The sequence below is a fragment of the Centruroides vittatus genome, unplaced genomic scaffold (genome assembly GCF_030686945.1).
Source record: "Centruroides vittatus isolate TY-2023 unplaced genomic scaffold, ASM3068694v2 contig_4, whole genome shotgun sequence".
Lineage (NCBI taxonomy): Eukaryota > Metazoa > Arthropoda > Arachnida > Scorpiones > Buthidae > Centruroides > Centruroides vittatus.
Genome location: NW_027122214.1, coordinates 2,139,755 through 2,163,774, shown reverse-complemented (window position 1 = coordinate 2,163,774; position 24,020 = coordinate 2,139,755). Strand labels below are relative to the sequence as shown.

At 26.1% G+C, this 24,020-nt stretch overlaps 1 protein-coding gene across 1 annotated transcript in view; it reads right to left on the bottom strand.

Annotated features, from left to right (window-relative positions):
- The window catches only part of RasGAP1 (Ras GTPase activating protein 1), a 67,081-nt gene that overhangs the window by 20,919 nt on the left and 22,142 nt on the right, over positions 1–24,020 (bottom strand). The window contains exons 2-15 of the mRNA XM_067271481.1: positions 20,222–20,342; positions 17,675–17,876; positions 15,894–15,976; positions 12,309–12,462; positions 10,569–10,639; positions 8,124–8,228; positions 6,216–6,366; positions 5,994–6,142; positions 5,361–5,475; positions 5,120–5,194; positions 2,419–2,649; positions 2,270–2,347; positions 2,079–2,162; positions 47–123 (exon numbers count right to left, since the gene is read on the bottom strand). Of these exons, the coding sequence (XP_067127582.1) occupies positions 47–123; positions 2,079–2,162; positions 2,270–2,347; positions 2,419–2,649; positions 5,120–5,194; positions 5,361–5,475; positions 5,994–6,142; positions 6,216–6,366; positions 8,124–8,228; positions 10,569–10,639; positions 12,309–12,462; positions 15,894–15,976; positions 17,675–17,876; positions 20,222–20,342 (1,696 nt within the window). The remainder of the gene's footprint in view (positions 1–46; positions 124–2,078; positions 2,163–2,269; positions 2,348–2,418; positions 2,650–5,119; positions 5,195–5,360; positions 5,476–5,993; positions 6,143–6,215; positions 6,367–8,123; positions 8,229–10,568; positions 10,640–12,308; positions 12,463–15,893; positions 15,977–17,674; positions 17,877–20,221; positions 20,343–24,020) is intronic.

The following is a 24,020-nucleotide window of genomic DNA, read 5'->3' as shown; positions in this document are numbered from 1 at the left end:
CATCAAAAATTGGCTGAATTTATTAAAATATAATAATAAAACTTACCCTTCTTTCAATATAATTGGGGTATCATATGGGCGAGGATAGCAACCCCTTGATGATGATGATATTAATTCTAAAAACTGTCAAAATTAAGTTCTAATGTAAAATATTTAGATTTGAATTTATTATATAAAGGCAAAGATAATAAATCTTAATTTCTTTAGAAATTTATTAATTTAATATTTTATTTAAAAAACATTCATTCATCTTCAAATTATGATGATATACTTATCCAAATATTAATGCCAAAATATTAACTTGAAAGTTAAGATTTAACATTATTTTGGTAACAGCAACTAAATTTTAATGATTATTACAGATAAATTTTAAAAGAATAACATTTAATATATTGAAGTAATGTTTTTGAACATTATAAAATATTTATAAATTTGTTTTTCAATTTATAATTTTTATTTATTCTCTATCAGTGCTAATTCTTTTGCAGTTTTTTTATGTTAATTTTAAACTGAATCTAATTAAGCAAGAAATGTTTAAGAATGTTCTCGTAAGAGAGGATTTAATTTCCTATAGAGTTTTTAATTTATGTAATACCATAAATTTCTATAAATAACTTACATCTGTTTAATGAAATTATATAAACAGAATGAAATTTTGTTTAATAAAATTTAAAAAATAAATAAATTATTAACTTTTAATGATTTTTCATATTTAGTGTTGCTAAGTAATACTAAAAAATATTGTAATGTTGGTGTATTATTCTGTTTTATATACAGTCCTTCCAACAATAATAGAACATACAGTGATTGCCTTGAAACTCTTTATTATTTTCAGGTAACTTTGACAAAATTTTCTAGTATATTTGATAGCAAAATATCAACAATTATTGCATATCGAATATACTATAAAATGTCATCAAAGTTACATGAAAATAATAGTGTTTCTAGGCAATCACTGTATGTTCTATTATTGTTGAAAGGACCGTACTTAAAAATTTTTTCATAAAAAATGTACTTTTTAAGACATTTTAAAATTATAATATTCAACCAGATCTTTCTCAATAACAAGTTATTTTTGTTTTTTGTTTAAAAATATTAGTTTTTTTGTTTTTAAAAGTATGAAAAAGGGGTTAATGTTACCTTAGGCATTGAGATGGCGGTGCTTCCGCTAATCTCGACAGCATGCGTGTTTAGAAATGAATTATAGATGGCACTTATCATACTGACAGTTTCATATGCAAAATTTCGTCAGAAATTTCCATTCGGAAAATTTGAGGAATAATGCGAATTTTGAGTTTGGTTATGGTGTAGACAGACGGTGCATGTTGTTATCTTTTCGAATGGTGTTGGTGTTTTTTTAAATATTGTACAATTTTCTTTTTTTTTTTTTAAAGTTAACGAGTAGGAAAATTTGGTCAATGGTTTTTACTATTTATCTGTCATCCGGAAAAATGTCAGAAGACGAAGTTATTTGGCAATTATCAGCATTCCACGCCGTTCTAGTTTTTCAGTAAATGGCTCTTGACTGTTCGTGCTCCTGACGGATCTCCCGGAGGTTAGTGATTCATCCTTTACTGTTCATTACCTAAGTGATGTTATATAGTAATTTCGAGGCTGCGCGACGAGGTGGGTGAGCACCACCGAGGAGTCACTGCCTCTCGCAGCTGAAGCGGCAAGCAAAGCGAGCCGTGAGGCTGCAGTTTCCCCCTAGGCGTAAACTTATACTTAAATTCCAGGCAAATCTTGTTTGAACAACTGATGTATTCAATCTCGTAATTCACTACGTCCAGTTATCGAGGATTTTCAGGTATTTTAGTGACTTATTTATTTTTTGCCTCCAGTCCAAAAGTAGGAAACAAAATGAACAGCATGGGAAAAAGTAAGTAGAAAATTTACGTTTTAATAATGTTTTAGTTTAAATAATTTTTTAAATATAGGCATGTTTCGGTTATTGTCGACCTTGATACCTAGGGTAACATTAACTGAAAAAGGCAATAAAAAAAAAGCTATGTGTATGTTGTCTGAGTGAAAAAAATCTCTAACAAATCATCAACTGTTTAAAAAGTTATAAAACTTACCACTCGAACTGCTTCTATATGTTGGTCAGTAATAAAATCTCTATATAAATTAACCATGTAATCTTCTTTAAATATTTGTTGAGGCTAAAAAAGTAAATAATTCACTTGAATAAATATGGATTAAAATTTTAAAAATTTATGTCTTAATCTGATTATTACATTTAAAATTTTTAAATAAAAACAATACTCACTGATTTTGAACTAACAAGATTACCTAGGCTTTGAATTGTTTTAGAGATTAATGTTAATGTCCTATTTGTTTGAGCATCCTAAGAATATCAAAAAATAAATCAATGCATAAAATTAATTTTGAAATATAGTTTCATTATAAATTACTTACAACTGGTTCCGTCACTAAGTCAAATAATTTTGGTCCTAAAATTGCAGGTGCAAAAAACCGCAAGAAAACAAACCCTGAGATGACAGAATATCTAACTTCCCTACTACTAGAAAAATATTGTGTGGCTGAATCTTTCAAAACAGAAAAAACTTCACACATTATAGGAGGACAAACCAATGCAGAACTTGTAATAGCACAAAAAGTTTTTTCAACATATTCTTTTAGATTTAACTATAAAAGAATAAATATAAAAGTCAATTAGAATCTAATAAAATATAATTTAATATATAAATATAATTTTAAAATATTTTCTGTAAGTATTTACATATTAATGTCAATAATAATGTTTAAATTTAACAAAATATTTAATTATTCATAACAGTTCATATTCAGTTAATAATAATAAGAAACTGACTGATTCAGTTTATTATTATTATGTAAATATCAGTTAGTCACACTTTACACTGTAATCTGCCACCAATCAGAATTAATGTATGTTCCCCAATAAAAGAATCATTTATATAATTATTAAACTGATTTATATTATTACTAAATGGTTAGGAAGTCAAGAATAAAATATTTATTAATAAAAGATTAAACACCTAAAAGAAGCATAAGAGATTGCATCATGTATATTAATTTCAAACAAGGTAAGAACAAAATGTATTCAGATAAAATATTTATGTATCTTAAATTATAGCAATTTTAAATTAATCTAGGATTAAAATCAGACAAACAATTTAATATTTTATTCTTCTTTATATGAAACTATGTCAATTTTCTTATTTGATTATTTCTCACAATGAAGTGTAATATAAATAATGTAAGGCTTTCTTTACATATTTTATTACAATATTTTATTCTAAAACTTCATCTAAAAGTATACAAAAATAAATTTCTTAACATTAACAACTGTTTCAGTTTGTAATTATCCAATAAATGCTAAAGTTCTATTTCATCCAAATTGCTTCTCTGAGCAAAATTTTCAAAACCCTTCAAAAACTATTACTTTCAGGTATATCCATGCTCAAGTGTCAATTAGTGAAATAAAGATAAGTTAAAAGTTAAAATCTATGACCAATATTCTAGTGTGAAATTTAAAAAAAAAAAAAACTAAGAAAAACAAAAGAATATTTTCTTGACTACTTTCATAGTCACATAGATAGAAAAGTTAACATATGTTTGTGCTGTCCCCTCTACTGGCTCAGGAAGCTCCAATTACAGAGAAAATGATACTCAAGATATGTTGAACAAGAATTTCTTTAATTTTTTTATACAAAGTCTAAATAATATGTTAACAAAGATAGGACTGTGCTGGCTACATGATCAATCGCATCCTTGTCCACTTGGAAGATCCAAAAGTGATATTGCCAGCTCTTTATCCATTCTTTTATCTTCTCTTTTTGGTCAGTGTTGCCACTCCTATCAGCCACATGTTAATATACAAATATTTATTACACAAAACATTTTGAAGGGATCCAAACAAATATGAGGAGGAAAAGTAGTAATAAAAGCAAATAACAACAAATTTATTTTAGTTTATTTATTGTTATTTACTCTTATTACTGTTTTGAGACCTAAACAAAATTCCTTACTATTTTTAGAACTAAAATAGAATCAGAATCTCCTAATCATATTAAACTTAATACTATTTACTAATCAGGTCATATAAATAATACTCCCATTTCTTTTTCCTTTTCAGATTATTATTAACTGAAAAATTATATCAGCCAATAATAAACTATTAAAAAATAAAGTAAGTTAAAAGATGATTACTCATATCCACAAATCTAAAACTTTTCTTCTTGTATTTATATTTATCAAAATTATATATTTCTTGCTTACTAATTATCCTTAGATTTTCTACAATTCTTAGCATGGAATTAAGATTTTTGCCTCAAATTATTGTGTCATAATTTCATTATATTTTGATCACATAAATAAAGGTTTAGATTGAAAAGATTATGACAGATATATACTCTGAAAGTTTATATATTAAACAAAAAAAACCTTTATGCTTCCTGTTATTTATCTACAAACTTAACAATTTAAAGCTTGTAACATCTTAGAATGCTTTATTATTATAGCCTAAAATAAAATACAGTAGAGAGTCGTTAATCCAAACCCCGGTAATCCGAATCGCCGGTTATCTGAACGATTCAGTCGGACTGTGTCGTACTGAATCGAACATTTTTGATACTAGATTTACTTCTAAAGTATAATTTTCATGTTTTTATATTCTTCAATATATTTATTTTGTTTGTACAAAATAAAGAAATAATTTTTAACGATACAATAGCCTCGATTATTATTATAAAAATTTTCGTTGGGCTTAAAATTGACGAAAATTCAACACAAAGCGACACGCAACAAAGAAAAATTCAACACGAAGCGACACGCAATGGAGAAAAATTTGAACATCAGACAGGTTAATATATTTTTTCGTACATATTTTTTCGTCGGTTATCTGAACAAATCACTAATCCGAACAACCCCAGTCCCCAACTGATTCGGATTAATGACTCTCTACTGTAATTTTATTCTTATTATATCTTGATATTTAGTTGAAATGCTTTTCTTTTAATACAAATGTAATTTAATTTTAAAAAATAATCATTATATGATAAAACGTGAATAATCTAGCAATACAAGATTATAAGATTTAAACTAACATATTATTGTAATATTATGTAATATATACCATATTGGTTTCAAGAGATTCACCTTCCTTTAATTTAGATGGATCAATCTCACATGGTTTATGTTCAGCAAAAATCTAAAAATGAAAAAACAAAAACAAAAAAAATCGGAAAAATTAATTATCATAAAATTGAAACATCTTAATTACTGAAATTAGTACTAAGCAAGTACATTTGCTGAATTTTTTAAAAATATAAATACATTTATAACTTTATTTTAAGTTAAAATAGTTTATTACTTACTGTATCGATTGAACTTCTTAATGTTTCATGTAAGTAATGCATTCCAGCTAATTTCATGAATTCATCCATACACTTTGACATTAAAGTATTCCCTCTAAATATTGTATTTTGATCTCTAAATTATATAAATCAAAAAAGTGTTATTATATACAACGAATATATTTTAAAAATGCATAAGATAGTATATGAACACAGCATACATTGTAACAATTTGAAAAATTATTACGTAAAAAAAAATTCACATTTTGTGGAAAATTATATAATTAAATGGCTAAAACTAAAAGCCACAAAATACTCTAATTTAAGATTTATATTACAAATATGATAGTTAAATAAATAGATAATGTAAAGTGCTTCTACATTATTCACAAAAATTTTAAATTTTGATTTTATATATATTGAAATGTATAGGTTATGAATTAAAGTTCTTTAAAAATATAACTTTTAAATTTTATATCTTTGAAAACTTAAAGCATATTGTTTAACTATAAAAATTAATGAAGTACCATACATATGTCTTATTTAAAAATTGTCAAAATGATTCTCAAACTTTATATTTAAATTTGCATCTTTCATTTTTTTTAAATGTATAATTTAATTTAATTTTCAAAATAAATAATAATAAAATCTTACGTGACTTTGGATATTTCCCATTCTGCAAGTGCTTTAAGGAATGAAACTATTTTTCTGTGATGTAAAAATACTTTAACAAGTGGTTGTGCAGCTTCCACTTTATTTGTGACAATTTCACCCAAAATATAAGCAGCACTAGAAGTAATTGGCTATAAAAATAATATATTTAAAAAAAAATGTTTATTTTTACAGATAATTTATATATTATAAATTTTAAGTTACCTCAACACTTGGAGATTTCAATAATAAATTCCTTAAAGGATCGTAAAACTGACTAGAAAATACATGGTCTGATGTATAATAAAGCTTTAATCGTAATGAACCAAGATCAACTTTATGAGGTTTTGAATCATCTCTTGGTTGCAGGAAATACCTATTAATTTTAAATAAAACATTATGATACTTTTATTTATAATATATTAATTTATCAAATAATTAAATTAATTTAATTTACAAAATATGAAAAATTAATTTATGTAAAGTTAGATTATGAAAAATTAGTCTCTATAACATAGCAACAGGGACATTAATAATATCAATCTTTAATAACCACAAACTAAAGACTGTATATGTTATCCCAACTTTAATGAAATAAATATTTCATATAGGCCTACTTGTTTTATTTGTTAATCTTAAGTCTGTATTAATTGTTTTTTATCTAGATATATTTCTGTGGGTCATGGAAAGCTAAAAAGTACGCATTATATTTTAATCTTGTATTACCATATATGTGAAGTAAAAATTATTAAGCTAATAAAATCATGCAAATAGTTTTGCTTAATATGCAAAACTAATTATACTACATCAATTAATTTAATTTAACCAAACAACAAATACTATATGATGGACTATACGATTACTATAAGAAAAATGCATAATTTAAAAAGCTAGGTACAGTAAAATGCCACGTAACAAACTTTCGTATAATAAAATTATCAATATAATAAATTTATTTTCAATTATACCAATTTGCTATGCACCTCAATGTAAGAATGTTTTAGTTTAAGGAATATCACTGTAATGAAAATTTCAGTTTAATGTAATAAAAATTCAATCTTTTACAATCAAAAGTGATCACTAATAAAATCTGCAAATATATAAATTAGTCATATTTCATTGTAAATGGATGCTGTTTATCTAACAACAAAATTTTAGTAACAATTGTCAATTCAGTTTCTAGCATCATTACTGTGTAATTATTCAAAATAATAAAATTGACTTCAAATACATGAAGATAAAGTTGAGATTACCATTGCAGATGCAGTCAATATGATAAAAAGCCTGTTTCATTTTCTGATAAAATGAAAAAGTTATGGAAAACAGTATATTGGAATGCTGTGACAAAGCCCACAAATTTATGGAAAAGGTTTTGATTACACAATGTACCAGTACAATCAAAACTTAAAAACTTCTTTCAGCAATAAACAGCTATTCTAAACGGACGTATTTGATTATTAGTGCTGTCACTATTTTGTGCATCAGCCACTTGTCAAACAGTGCTGATAAACTTTTTCATTACACACAAAGCTAGCCAGATAGCCAAGGCAATAAAGACCAGAATGCCACTCTGAAGAAATCAGGTTTGAGTTAGGATTTTTCAAGAATAGTTCGATCTGAATATGTCAGACTCATGTATCACTCCACTTAAGGACTAGTCAAACCCAAACCCACAATGGGCATATTAAAAATGTTCTCTTAGTGTCCACATGATGGGGAAAAAAAAAAAAAATTACAGGCATAAATTGTTAACCAAGTAAAATTTCACACTTTTTAGAACATTTATAAAAAACTCATTAAAAATTCCTTGTCCTCAAAGTATAAGAAACTTCATTTTTTAAAAATAATCTTTTAGACATTCTGACATTTTGACTATATTTCAGTGTAATGAAATTTCAGTATAACAAATGCATTTGTTGATCTCCATAATTTCATTATACCAACATTTTACTTAATTTTTATAATAATTTAAAATTTTCTATTTTGAATGCTAAAAATATTGTAAATTCAACTTTACTGAAATTCTTTTTAGTGAGCAAATCATAAGTTTCAGTATACCTTAAAATTCAATGAAATCTAGCAAGAAAAACTATGTATATGGAATAACTTTCAATTATATTTAAATAAACTTACCATGCATTACGATCAGAAACACAATTTAAGTCTAACAATTGTATTTTTACTTCACCAAGAAATACACTCCCAAAAACTCCATTTGAATCATGCATTAATGCAATCCTAAAATTCAAAAAGTATTACTTTTAAAACATTATTTCAGAAATGATTAAATTTTAAAACTTTTATTAAATTAATTTAAATTAAAAATTACATTGTTAGGTAAATTTTAATTGTTAATTAATTCATAAAACTTTTAATCAGATAAAAAATAAATTTCCAATGAAATTAATTAGTTTTATTGAAGAATGCAATAAGACTAATATCATTCATCAATATTAAAGTATAAATACATTCATCAATATTAAAGTATAAGAAGTTAATTTTTAAAAATCTTTTATTGTCAAACATTTAATTAAATTTTTATATAAATTAGAAAAAAGTACTTTTATAGCATAATGTATAAAATGTTTGTTTTTGATACTCTGTAAAAAACCCTTTATTTCATAAAGGCTTTTTTTAGTGTCTGTTGATAATTTTATAAATGTTATGACTGCAGGTAGGCTGCAATGGAATGATTTAATAGTAAGAGAAGAGTCATGAAGTATATAGGCTGGATATCACCCATAAAAAAAATGTAAGAATGATGAATATGTAAATGAGTTTATAGAAAAAAGCAACTACATTGATCAATTAACATGAAATTGTATTTTTTACACCTTACAATGAACTCAATCTAAAAATTTAGTTGTAAAAATTTCAATATATTCTTGAATAGAACATATCAAAATCAGTTCATATAAAAAATTAAAAAATAATGGTACATAGTCATGTATCAAAACTGGAAAACAGAATATCATCATCATTATATAAATAAAGCAACAAATATTTTTCCAGTTATAAAATCTATTGTATATTTGATTGAAAATACTTATTTATTTGTAAAGCTTTTACAAATGTAGACATTATCAATACAGCATCAAATGCCACTCATACATCCTAAAAGATTAAAAAGATCCTTTTGCCTTATCAAAAAACTATTCCAATTAAATTGAAGTAGTTTAAACTTTATAACACAAATTATAAAATATAAGAAAACATTGATTATTAATTTATGTTATTGTTACTAAAAAAGTTTTTGAAAATATTTTGATAATAATTAATTCTTATATAAATTAATGAAAATATCTAATTCTTAATATATGCTAAATTAATATCAAAAATATAAAAAAGCTGGCAAGGATTCTTGCATGACTTTCCCACCACTCATAATTTACAGTTAAAGTCATGCATGGCACCATTTGATGGAGGTCATATGACACATGATTCCCTCCATCCCTTTTGACTCCTCCCTCCCCACCCCTTTTGACTGTTATAGGAAATAGATAACTTTTGGTAGATATCTACCAAAATTTAATACAGTCAAACCTGTTTTTATGCAGTCTTTTTTTTGCGCGATTTTTTATTTGTGTGAATTTTTTATGCAATTTTTTATTTGCACGGTTTTTTTGTGCGATTTTCTATTTGTGCGGTATAGTTGGCAATTAGTCTCGTGCGTTTTGTCATGTCTCATGTTGACTTACTATAGCTAAATAAACTTATTATAGCATAAATGAACTTATTATAGTAATATTATTGCATGAATATGCAAAAAATGAAATAATTTATTTTTTAAATCAACAAAACACCACCTGGACAAAAATATGTAAAACAGATAGACAAGACGATGCAGTCAAGTGCTGACATCTGTTGTCAATAAATTTTACGTGTGTTTTAATTACATTAATTAAACCTTCAAAGTGCTTTCACATTCCTGGACCATTAAGATAAGATTCATTTCAAAGCGTAAATTGAAGGTAAATGTACTGTATTATTTTTTCTATTTAGATATAAAATTTTAGGATTTTTATTTTATGTTTAGATATAATCCCTGAAAATGAATAAGGGCAAAAACAAAGCGAAGAGGAAGGTAATTTCCTTAGAAACTAAGACTACGATTTTAAAATGGGTTATTTTCTATGTGAGACTTTTTTTATGCGGTCCCTATTCACCACATAAAAAAAAATATTTTTTTTTAATTGTGCTGCGAAAACTATTTTTTATAGCCACTCGTGAAGTTTCGTGCAATTTTTTTTAATGTGTTTTTTTATGCAGTCCCTATCCACCACATAAAAACAGGTTTGACTGTAGTATCAATCCCATATACAGAAAAAAACCTGCAAAGTTCCAAAATCTTGATCCATTCAATCCTGTGATTTTATGCAAAATTGTGTCAATACACACAAATACATAAACACAAAATTTTGTTAGGGATTTTTTTTCACATGTTTGAGCTCCTAGTATCAAAATGTCAATAAAGGCAAAACACACTAGGAAGTCAAAATTTGATCGATCACCATACTTTCTCTAAGTTATATTCTATAACAGCCAGGAAAGTAAAAAAGAAAATTATTTTAACATTACCTTATTTCAGCATTGTTTGCATCATCATCATGGAATCTATTCCTGTCATGATTCTGTCCTTTAATTGGTAACTGAAAAATGTATTAAATTTTGTATTAATACAAATAATAAATAATAATTATTTATATATGTTAATATTCTCTTTAGATACTATTTAAAATTTAAAATTTCTAAAATAAAAAATTTACTTTATGAATCTAATCATAAAATATTTTAATTCATTTTGTAAATTTTTATTCAAATTTTGTATTATTTTCAAAATATAATACTCTCATAAAAATTTATCTCAAATTTAATTTGTAATAACATTTAAAAACTTTATTTGTATTATATTAGATATATGCTAAAATATTAAACTAAATTAACGATTTTGATACATAAGATGCTTTTTATTGACATTTTAGTGAATTATATTATATAATTAATAATTACTTGCTTTTTATTTTTTCTTTGAATTTTTAAAATCTGTTATAACTTAATTTTCATTTTGTGCTAATTATAAAATTCTTGATACTAATTTCATTGAAATGGTTTTAAAACAGAATTGCATAAAAATAATAAGAAGAAAATGATATAAAAAGTTTCAAAGACTAAGATAATTGAAAAATACTGTTTTATTCACTAATATTATTTGTTAAAACTTAAAATAAAGCACCTTGTTATAGAAATCGAATTACTGATCATACAATATATGAAATAATATGCTATTTTGAAGCTGCAATAAATTATTGATGATAAAATCTCTTCAATATGTTATTTTTCAGGAAAAATTTGTATCATACAAGTTCCTGAAAGTAAGGTATTAATGTGATAAATATTGTGACATAATATAAATTAGCTGTTCTAATATCATATTGTAAACAATTCTCTTTCCTAATTTGTGATTTGCTTAATGATTATAAAGTATTTGATCTACATATGGCTACATTATTGTTTATAGTTCAAGTTCTAAATTATTAAACACAAAAAATTTATATAAAAAATTAAAAAATAATGGTACAGTCATGTATCAAAACTGGAAAACAGAATATCATCATTATATAAATAAAACAACAAATATTTTTTCAGTTATAAAATCAGTTTGTGTTTATGTGCAATAAACCAAATGCAACAGTAAATTTTAATGATTTTTACAAATTTAAGTCACAAAAAGTTTACAAGAGCTTAATTACTCTTTTGTCATAAATACATATCATCATCTATAATTTGAATGAATTGTGTACTAAAACAGACTAATAGCATTATAATTTATACATTGATGTAAAATTAATATACACCTGGAAAGACTCAACATACTTTCATGTTACATTAGTGTTCAGGTTAAAATCTGTTCCAAGCTTTTTTTTTCAAATATTTCTGAATTTAATTACATTATTCTAATATCATTTTATGGTATCTTTAACAATTAGGTTATAAGTCTAATTATAATGTCAAATTATCTGAATAATCAAATTCAACTTTAGTGTTCAATTTGAAATTAAAAAGCTGTATTTTAAATCATTACTATTTAACAGAAAAATAAAAACTCGCAAATTATTAAAATGGTTTGTGTTTAACTTATCAAATAATGATCAAAAACAGTTCTCATGTAAATGATCAGTAAAATTGGATTTATAAAGTTTACACACACACACACACACTAAAAATACATTAAATTAATATTAAAATTATTTATTTGATTATTTGACATATCAAACATTAAACTAATTAAATACATAAATACCAAAGTATAATACTAACCTCAAATACAAATATCTCTTCAAATTGAGGACATATAGTTTTTTTTCTTACTTTTGTCTTCTTTGTTTCTTGATGATTTCCATAACAAAGAGTGACTACAGCATAAGGATCACAAGCTCCATTGATAATTGTAAGATCATTACATTCAATCACTCTACAAATGAAAAATATCATTAAGATGTATTTTATTAAATTATACATATTAAGTTACTATAATTTATTATCTAATATTTAATATTTAGCAATTATATCTCAGGTTCATCTTAAACAGATATAAAAATATGTTTGATCACAAGATAATATGTTTTCAATTTTCAAAGTTCTACTGGTATGAATAAAGTTGTCTGACAAAAATCTAAATTTTGGAAATACTGTATTCACAAAAAAAAAAAAAAAAAATAAATTAAATTAAATGAAATTTAGTATTTTTAGCTACTGAAAATATTCTTAATGTTATGTATGTATGTATGTTTGTATATGTGTGTGTGTGTATATATAAGGTTTAATGCAGGACATGTTATGTATACATAAAAGTTGTGCAATATCCTCTCACATCTTCCAAAGAAAAATAAAAAAAGTTTTAATGCAAATGAATGTAAACAATTTAGAAAAAAATAAACTATACATTCATTTCCAAGAATAAAAACAACTGCTGTTACTTACAGAATTATGTCATTCAAACTTTAAACAAATGAAAAATAATAATGTATTTGAAGAATTCACTAAGGGGAAATTGTCTTAAATTGCTATCAAAGACTCAAGGAATGCACAACTAATCATCCACACAAATTTTTGCACATGCAAAAAATATGAAAGAAGTTGATTCTAAAGAATTTCCCAAAATGGATGAAATTTTTACATTTAAATAGCAAATAAAAATTAACAGAATCATTTATCTCTTTACCAAAATAAAAATTTATAAACCACAAAATAAACCATAAGATATTATGGATAGTCTACATTTGAATTTAAAATTATCTATTATTGTCTATATTGACAATAAATTTATAGCATTTTCATTTAAAATATTTTTTAATATTCTAAAAGTGGGTTATACCTACTTATAATTTTTATAGTTAAGTTATTACTTTAATAAAATAACAACAAATTACTTTATAAACTGTATAAAGTTATTATAATGATTTCATAACAACATATACAAACAACCCAATAATTAAAATATACAATACCGGGATAAAAGATTAAGTTGGCTATGAGCTGTGGATGCTAAAGCTGTCCCTGAGTGACCAGTATAATGATATTTAAATTAATTAATTAATTGGTCTGGAAGTGAAGACAAGATAAAGGTCTGTATAGCATAACTGGCAATGCATCTGCATGGTAAGCAGGAGTTTGGGTCTGTGTTCCACTCTGGGAAATATTTTCTTCCGAAATATTCTAAATTAAATTTAATATGAGATGACAACTTAACTGCCTACCTCTAGCCAAATTTCTTAATTTCTTAACACTTAATTAGCCTTAAAGAATCCCACAGTTCATTTGTAATTTCATAATATAAAACTGTTTCATAACTGTATAAAACCAATCTGATGGTAACTACCTTCTTTCAATTTTTTATTCATAAAAAAATTAAGATTTAACATAAATCTCAATCAAAACAATAGTTTAAAGTATCTGAAGAATAAAACCACTCTCTCTAAAATTAAATAAATTCCTCAAACTAAATATAAAAATAAAATAATTAAATTCATTTTTATTTCTGACAATAATTTAAATTAATATCTAAAGCATATAATGTATTATAACAACATTTCATTCTAGAAATACTGTTGACACTGAATTACTGTTAAATTATGGACAATTTAAAATTCTGCAATAATTTTTAAACCATCAATTACAAAAACACATTCAGCTTAAATTTATTTTTTTCTATATAATCAGTCAAACTTCAATATAGCACCACTGTCAAAGACTGCCAATAAATATTTGTAAATAATCTTCCTCATAAATATTACATAGAAAATGTTTTATTATCTCTGTATTACTGAATGTAGGATTTTGCATTGCATCTCTCAAACATCAAACTTGTATGCAAACCTCATTATTTTATATAATTCTTATTGTTCAAATCTTTCAGTTAAGTGTCACATTCAATTTAGTGTTAAGTTTCAAAAGCAAAGAAATGATATTGTATATATATTGTCAAACCTTGATATATGAGGGTGGATTGAAAGTTTCCAGAATGACAATGAAAACAAAATAAACAAAATGATTTTCAAGTTTATTGTGAAATCATTAAATTTCCATGCTTTATTTTTCAACATAAACTCCTTAAATCTTAATACTCTTGATCCAACATTTCTCCAGCTTTTCAATTCTCTCCTGGAAGTGATTTTCTCCAAGGCCCCCAAATAACTGTTTACAGCCTCAATCATCTCTTCATTGGACCAAAATCTCTTTCCAGCTAGGAATGTTTTGAGTTTCAGGAACAGGTACAAGACTAAGGAAGTTAAATCTGGCAAATATAGGGGATGCAAAAAAATTTCGAACTTAATTGCCATCAGTTTTTGCTAAACAATTGCACTTAAATGAGCAGGCACATTGTCATGATAAAACAGAAATTTTTCTCTCATATCCAGGCACTTTTTCTGGATTGTTGCTTTGAGCTTATCCAAAAGTGTTACACAGTATTGGCCAATTACAGTTTTTCCTTTTTCAAGCGAGTCAATTAACAAAATTTCTTTAGTGTCCCAAAAATTGATGCCATAACCTTGCCTTCTTTGGAATCTGCTCACTCTCCAAACCACTGTTTTGATTGAATTTTTGTTTATGACGTGTAATTGTGAATCCAGGTCTCATCCATTGTTACAAATTGTCACTTGAAATCTGTTGGGTTTCTCTTAAACAACTCCAAACCCTTGGCAGAAATTCAAGCTCAAATGCATTTTTGTTCCAGACTGAGCAAATGTGGTGCTGATCTTGCCGACTTCTTTAAATCCAATTCATTAACTTGTGGGCATCTTCTATAAATGAATAGTTTAATACCATGTCATGGATTTTATCCATAATTTCTGTAGTGGTAGCAGTTTTTGAACATCCTGAACATGGTTCATCACATGTGTGTATGTGCAGCCATGCTTGAATTCAGAAATCCAAAAACTTATTGTGGAAAATGAAGGTGATGAATTGCCAAGAATATTGTCCAACTTGGATTTCATTTCCATTGCAGTTTTTCCTTCCAAATGGAAAGCTTTGATAACAACTCAAATTTCATTTTTCTCAATGTTCTGTACCGACAGGCACACAGGGTATCTAACTTCAATGCTTGTAAAAACCTAACTATTGGCCAGATCAATGTGAAATTTGAAGTCAATACATACAAAAGATTTGCTGATGAAGCATAAGAAAAATGTTTCCAAACAAAACACTCCCTAGTGGTGATTCCAAAAAATTTTCAATCTGCCCTCATACAGTACATCAAATTATTCTTCAAGAATATTATAATAGTTACACACCCAGTCACAAATTAAAAATATAACTTCAAAAATTAAATTAATGCATGAGAAATACAAATATGTAGCTATGAACTATTCTGTAACAAAAAATAAACTTTAAAATAAATACCTAACAGTAAGACGTTGCATGTAAGTTCCACTTCCAGAAGATTTTGGAAAAAAATCTGATTTTATTTCTATATGAGCTTTACCCTAAAAAATGAAAAATTAAAAAAAAAAAAAATGTAATATATAAAAATATATTTTTCATTTGTAAATTATTTAAAAATACAAATAACAACTTAATTATAACAAAGTATATGCTAATAATAATATATGCCAATACTTTAGAATCTGAAATTCTTTAATGTTTTCCTAACAGAACAATTGTATTTTTTATTCTTATAATATAAACTTTAATATCTTTTTGAAAAGAAAAAAATGATAAAAGTATGAAGAACAAGTGATACAATTTTAATATATATATATAAATAAATCAATATTTATATCAATTGATTTATATGTTTCAATACAATTTTATTAATTGTTTTAATCAAATTCTTAAGAATTTGTTGATTATTCTATAAATTTAATATCATATAATTTATAAAAGTATTGAATATTATTTTTTATAATAATAATAATTATTGTCATCATTATCTGCGTAGCATGATGTTATTGATGACAAAAAAAAAAAAAATTCATAAACTAGTGAGGTTGTGGCCAAAGTCTTCACCTCTAAAATGTGAATGTCGAGCGCCACCATCTTGCGAGCAACGCTTGACATTCGACATTCACGTTTTAGAGATGAAAACTTTGGCCACAACCTTGCTACTGTTTACTCTTAAAAACATAGTGTCACCTTAAAAATATCTTACAATCTGTTGTGTAAATCTACATCATTGTAATTTGTTTTTCTAAAAAAACTTCATTAACAGTAATCTAGCAGCTACTGTATCTTTTTTTTTTTTCTATTTTGTAAACTAATGATATTTCTATATATAAATAACATTAAAAATTTGAAATGTTTTTTTTTTTTTTCGAGTCATCATAAATGATGATAAACTTTAAAAACTAATTGCATTTCCTTGATTCCAAAATTCATATTTTTTAAAATCCATTTTTACTTGTCCAAAATAACAATCATTAAGTGATTGTGGTATACTATGCACCAATAATAAATGTTTTTGGTTTTACTATTTAACACTCAAATCAATTTGGATGAGCTTTGCTGATAACAAGTGCTTAATTTAAACTCCTTTTCAACATTTAAAATAACTTCAAGACAACATTATGAACCAGCATTAAAATGAATAGCTGTTGTATATACAAGAAAACAGAAATAATGCATATTACATATTTCATAGTGTTTGCAAAAAAGTAGAAAACCTAATTTGTTGTTAATTAATAAAAGTAAAATTCACTATTTAAAACTTTCTCTCTGTGCATAACAATCTTGAAAGTTAATTTCAAATTATAGTCTATCTTAAAACTGATAGCATCTTATAATAAAAGAAATAAGCTATTTATATTCTTTATATTCAAATTAAAAAAAACCCACTAATCTCAATTAAAAGCAAACATATTTACTGCACATTTTTCATTTTTTTTTTGTATTATAGAAAGCAATTATGTATACATACATAATTGCATACAAACTTTTCCAGAGAAACAATTCCTGTTGATAGGAATTGCTGCTATTGTTTTACTTTGACTTTGTGTATATTTTTTTTTCAAAAAATGCTGCAAATTTCATTCAAGTTTTTACTTTTCTTTCTACAGTTTTTACTGTAACTGACCAATTTAAATTTTTTATACATATAAAATAGATTTGAAAATTTGTTAAATTTAAAATCTATGCAAATTTCTTCTCTATTATATCATTAAAATTTCTATCTACATTAAACCTACCTGAACTTCAGAATTTGCATCAACAGGTAAGATTGGAAACCAATGATCTTTTCCATGATATTTATGTAATTCTTCTCTTTTAATAGCTACTTTTCCCAAAACTTTATCTTTGTTTACTGCCCTTTCACGATCATAGACATACAAAGAAAGATTCCGAAATTTTCTTGGCACTTCAAACTGAAATTCCTCTCCGAAAAATGGGCTAAAATGAATAGTTATTAATATTAATTAATACCCTAGTTTAAATAAATTTTAAAAATAAAATAATGATTTATGTCAACCAGAGGAAGACCCTCGCATTCCCTAGATAGTTGGCATGTGAGGAACCAACTGAAGGCTCAAACTTATGTCCATTCCTCACCTCTGTGAGACAACCTGGTAGTAGATAGTCAATTAAACCTAGCTATCAAAGCAAACAACGATGGGCTGCTGTTATGAAGTTAACAGACCATAATGTTTCTCTTTATCAGTTAAAACTTTTAAGCATGATGGATCAAATCAACAAAGTCATACCAGCTGGGACATTGTCCAAGCCAGCAAGGTCCCCATTGTGTTGGTCAGAGAACCAGGACACACAGTGCTAAATGTACTACTGGAACACCAATCAGGGTTGGTACCATCAATGTTAGAAGTCTGAATGGAAAGGAAGTATAGCTAACCAAAGAGATAAAAAATATATAATGTACAAATGGCAGGTATTACTGAAACTAACAAAATTAAAGTTGGAGAGATAAGCCTAAACAATAAATATAAGCTAATTTATTCTGGGAATGATGCTCAATGCAAGGAGGATGTAGACATAGCATTTACATCTGCTATGGGCAGAGCCGGATTTAACAATCAGAGGCCTGTGGGCACAAGTACAGTGGGGTCCCCCCTTTAAGAGTAGGCAAATTTGATGATTTAGAAAATTTACACAAAATATGGTACTTTCAACTACATCTCAACTAGGAAGTTGTAAATTTCATTTAAAAATAAGGTTATTGTAAACATACATATATTTTATTGTGTAAAACTAATTATTTTAATTTAATTGAAAAATACCTATGTAAAATTTTTTCCCCGAAATTTTCTGATATGTTTCATAGGTTTTTCCCAGGTTTGGTTTTCTCTGCCTGTGGCCCTCATGATTAGGCCACACTAGGCTGTTGTATGTAAACATAGTTTTGTGGGGAGCCCTGGGCACCGGCCCCAAATGCCCTTATGTAAATCTGGCCCTGGCTATGGGAGATAATCTTATAGAATGGGAAGCACTCTCTAGCAGAGTCATTTGGCAAAATTTAAAATAGGAAATTGGATAATGAGATTCATCTGTGCCCATGGACATACTGAAGGCTCAAAGAACAAAGACATAGAAGAATTTTATGATGTTCTGGTATCAGCAATAGAGACAAATACTAATGAAAAGATAGTTCTAGCAGGAGATCTTAATAGTAGAGTGGAAAACTACATCTATGGCAACATTTTAGGTAAGTTTGGCGAAAAAGAAACACCCAACAGCAATGGCAAAAGAATGCCAGAGTTTTGTGATTGTCACTCACTAGTGCTTACTAATACAATATTCCAACACAAAGAGGGTCCAGAAGGTTTATTATTAAATAAATTTATTCCAGAAGGTTCTAGATTTATTTAATAATTTATTTAAATTATAATTATTAATTTAGTTAAGAGATGGCACCTAACATCTATCTCTAATGTCAAATTACTTTATATCAATCATTTAATTAGCCAGTTTTTAGCCTGATATTTAAGGCAATCATTGGTTATTTCACAAAGAGAGTCATAAAAATTCACATGGAGAGAACACACTAGAAATCTGAAATACATAATTGACTATATTATTGTAGACAAAGACATTATACAAGAGTCTATAGAGATTTCAAAGTTGATAGTGATTATCATCTTGTACTGAGCAAATTAAAAATAGTTATCAATATTAGGAGTAGGAGTTGCAAAAACGTGCTGAAACAGATTATATATATATATATAAGAAAAATTATTAATCTTCCAAATGCCATTAAATATATAAATATGGTTAATATCACAACTAATAACATCATCATTACTGAAATAGATTTGGAGGAAAAATAGCAAAAATTCAAGGAAATGTTAGTAGAATCAAGAGAAGAAAGCAGCTTATTTCTAGCAAATAAGGCCACAAACAACAATTACAAAGTTAAATATACAATAGCCAAACTATGTGTAAAGACTACTAAACAAAGATGGGAAGATTTCAGAACAGAAATAGAAAACAAGTATAAAGAGGGTGCAAAATGTTCTGGAAATTAGCAAAGAATCTCAGAACTAGTGGGAAAATTATAGCTAGAGAAATAAAAAATGATAAAGATAAAATTATTACAGAAGAAAAAGATATTCTAAAGATATAGAGCAAATATTTATTTTCTGTTCAGGTAAGTTGTCATTTTGTCAAAAGACCATTTTAGACAGGTTTTACTGCAGTCCAGATTTTTTTTTTTGTGATATATTTTTATTTTAACTCTTATCAAATAAATATTTAAATAAATTTTAAGAAGTACTAAACCATACCTAAGTGTTTTTTCTATTGTGCTTGTACGAAATATTTCTTCTTGATCAAGACTAATGGTGCAAAAAGTATCTCTTAAACCAATTGAGCCATGACTCCTAGGAGGCAGATTTTTTGCTTCACCTGCAAAAATCAAATGTTATAAGGATTTTTAATTGGTTAATCATAAATTATCCCTTTTAAATTGCATTATATCAAGTTAATAAAATTTCTTTTAAAAAAGTAAATTTTATTTATTAATCTTATTTTTGAAATAAGTTTTATAAATTACTACATTATGAAAATGTTATGTAAAATATTGCTGAACACATTTTTAGAGTTGAAGTTTCTGCAATGCAATGAAAAAACATCAAAAATTACATTAAAAAATTTTTTTTATATTTGTTTCTTCTCTCTTTTAATTTGACAACAACTTATATTTTCTTTAATATCAGATTTAGTTTCTTTTTGTCAATTTCATTCTACTAAATACACAATTCTCTTTTTCTTTTCATAATACAAGGTATTCCTGAAGTAACCATTTATTTTGCTGAAATAGATTAAATTTGAAGAAAATGTCTTAGTAATTGATTCTATGTATATTTTTTTTTTATACAAAAATGTAAAGATTAAATTTATATTTAAATTGTTTTTAACTTTCTAATCAACTTTATTTTTAGACCCCATATTTATGATAAATATTCAACGTGTTATGATCTCAAAATAATAAAATGTAATGACAATAGTGAGATTTGTAAGATCTGTAAAATTACAAGAGAAACAGTTCAGAATATAATCTCTAAAATGTTTATAAATATATTCTACAATGAATTAACCAATCATTAATTAAATTGAGCAGTATATTTTCATTCTGATCTAACAGTGGCATTTTGTAAAGAAGTGTACATATAAATATGTCATTAAGACATCTCTTTCAAATTTAGCAACTTTGGAACACTCTGTATTTACAAATTATACAGGATGACCCAGACCACTCATAAACCCCCCTTTTAAAATGAATGGAAGCTAGTTTCATTAAAAATCCTATATATATAGTGTACAAGCATTTGCTTTGAAAAATAAGTTTCTAAAATATATAATAGGTAATAAAGAAGCATCACAGATTATTTACTGATTACAAATTTCTATTTTAAATAATACTAAAAATAAAGAATAATATATAGATAAAATACTGAATTAAATAAAACAATGAACAAATAATAGACATTATCAAAATATTTTAGTTAAAAGTTATAGAAAAATAAATTTGGAATAAAAGAATTAAGAATAAATATTCTCTCTCTTAAATGATACTGAATTGATAAATTATTTAATTAGATTTTTTTAAAGAGAATTTTTTAATTCTTTATTTTTAATATCATTTTATTTGTTATTCAATATGATTAAAATTTCAATATTTTTGAAGCATTATACTTGATTTTAGATTTTTTTGAACCATTAAAAATGACAAATACATTGTACATCAAAATTTTGTTATTGATAATTGCTATTTTAAATAAAATTTGATACAAAATGAAATTAAGTTATTTATAAAAATATAAAACTATATCTGAAGACTTAAAATCAGAAATTTCTTTACAGCAAGAGATTATTTATTATTTGTTGGGCTGCAATTTGAAAAAATTGTAGACCTATAAATTCCTATCATTGTCTATCCATCTGTCTGTTCTTCCTTAATCTTGAGAACAATGTTAGATATATGAAAGTTGAGACCAGATATGTAAAGCTTAAGGGAAGGAAGCCTCAATTAACTGTATACAAACTTACAGTTTGCACTGAAAGTCACATTATTTCAATTCAGAAGTTTCTCCTGAAAGGAGTTAGATAGATGATCGGCACAACTCTATTGCAACAGGTAAAATATGATGTACAGGGGCAATCACTACTAATCTGATGCGAAGAGCATTTTATTTTAAATTAAGTAAATTAAAAATATGATTAAAAATTGCAGCCTGGCATTGTGACAATGTCACAATAAATAATAATATTATATTTTAACAACTTTAAACCAGTTTCATTATAATTCATAACTAATAAAACAGCAAATAATGAAAATGATTTAGAAATTATTTTATCATTAATTTAATTTATAAAACAGAATTTTACAAAATATGTTATATATATATATATATATATATATATATATAACATATTTTGTGAAATTCAATGTTGCAATATATTTTAATTTAACTTCCACTATTTACAAACATATATATATATATTTCAATGAAAATACAGATATGTTTGTAAATAGTGGAAGTTAAATTAAAATATATTGTAACATTACTGACATTCAAAATTTGCAATTTTTTTTCCTGTACATACAACTGAAAATACAGACTAATATTTTATAAATGAAGAATATATAAGAAATCTTAAAAAACAAAAAATAATGTACACTGAAAGTTACATTAGAAAATTACCACAATTTCATGTAAATAAATGATGTATAGTGTTCATTAGTGTGTATCTACAAAACACTGCTAGAACAAAAATAAAACTTTCATGCAATATGAACTACCATAATGACAGTTTACTGGTATATTTTCCTTATTTCTTTCATTTTGTGTTACTAGTTTATTGTAGACATAATTATAAAATAAGTAAAATGGAACAAATAATATTTGAGACAAAAACCACCTAAATTGAATTAGGTATCAAAAATACAAAACAGCTACCAAATAACAAAATGTTTGTTTTTGTGGTTTGTTTCATTTCTGTTTTATTTATAAATTAAATATATACTATACTATACTACTACTACTACTGCTAATAATAATAATAACTCTCCCGTGGTCACCACCTGGTTGTGATGGGAGAGCCCAGTAATTTTACTGATCCATAGGGCAATGCAGGCTGGAAAACAAGCTCCTGGTAGGGACACCCATGCCAGTAAGGTCTATGGGGAGAAATAAAGCTAAGAGTGACCACACCCACACTCTGTGGTGATATTTATTATGGTAATAACTAGATCAAAGTGTGATACCGGCTCGGACGTCGCCCGGGTTAACAAGGTCCGCGTTCGTGGGTTAGGCAGAGGCTCACGTTCGAAAAATAGGCCACAGTCTCCCTTGGTTACCAGTGGCGAAAGCAGCACCAGCCCAAGCATGGCTACTGCAATGCCCTCAACAGATGTGAGGAACCAACCCAGCCTTGGTGTTTCTGTGGCAATGCATCCACAGACCACAAAGGCTGGAAAACCATGCCAACAGATGAAATGGACAGTAGAAATGAACGAGTTTATCATCCGTACTTACTGCACCATCACAAAACTCGAAACAAACATGACAGCATACAGACAACAACTACACCATAGATTCACACAACAGTATCCTCATCTCACTGTCACTGAACAAAGGGTTGTTGATCAAAAAAGAACAATTATACACAACAACCTTCAACAACCTTATTTTACAAACAACACTTGAACTTATCAAACAACAGGTTGCTGATCAAATACATCAACAGACAGAAACATTTAACATTAATGAAGATCACGTAACCTGTCAGGATAATCCAGCAACAAGCATTGATAATAACACACATACAACAATTACCACTGATGATACTACAGACAACTCTTGACTAGAAATCAAAAGAGTGGTCAGGCAGGTTCTTGGCTAAAAATTAAAACCATTCAGTCATATCACATGCACCTTCTGTTTTCACATACAACAAGGTATATTGGTATGCACAATTTAATTCTATCCAGTTTTACTTAAATTAATTGATTTTATTCACTTTCAAAAAATTTTAGCACAATATTAAACAATACAAATGCCAATTATCTTAGTAACAGTC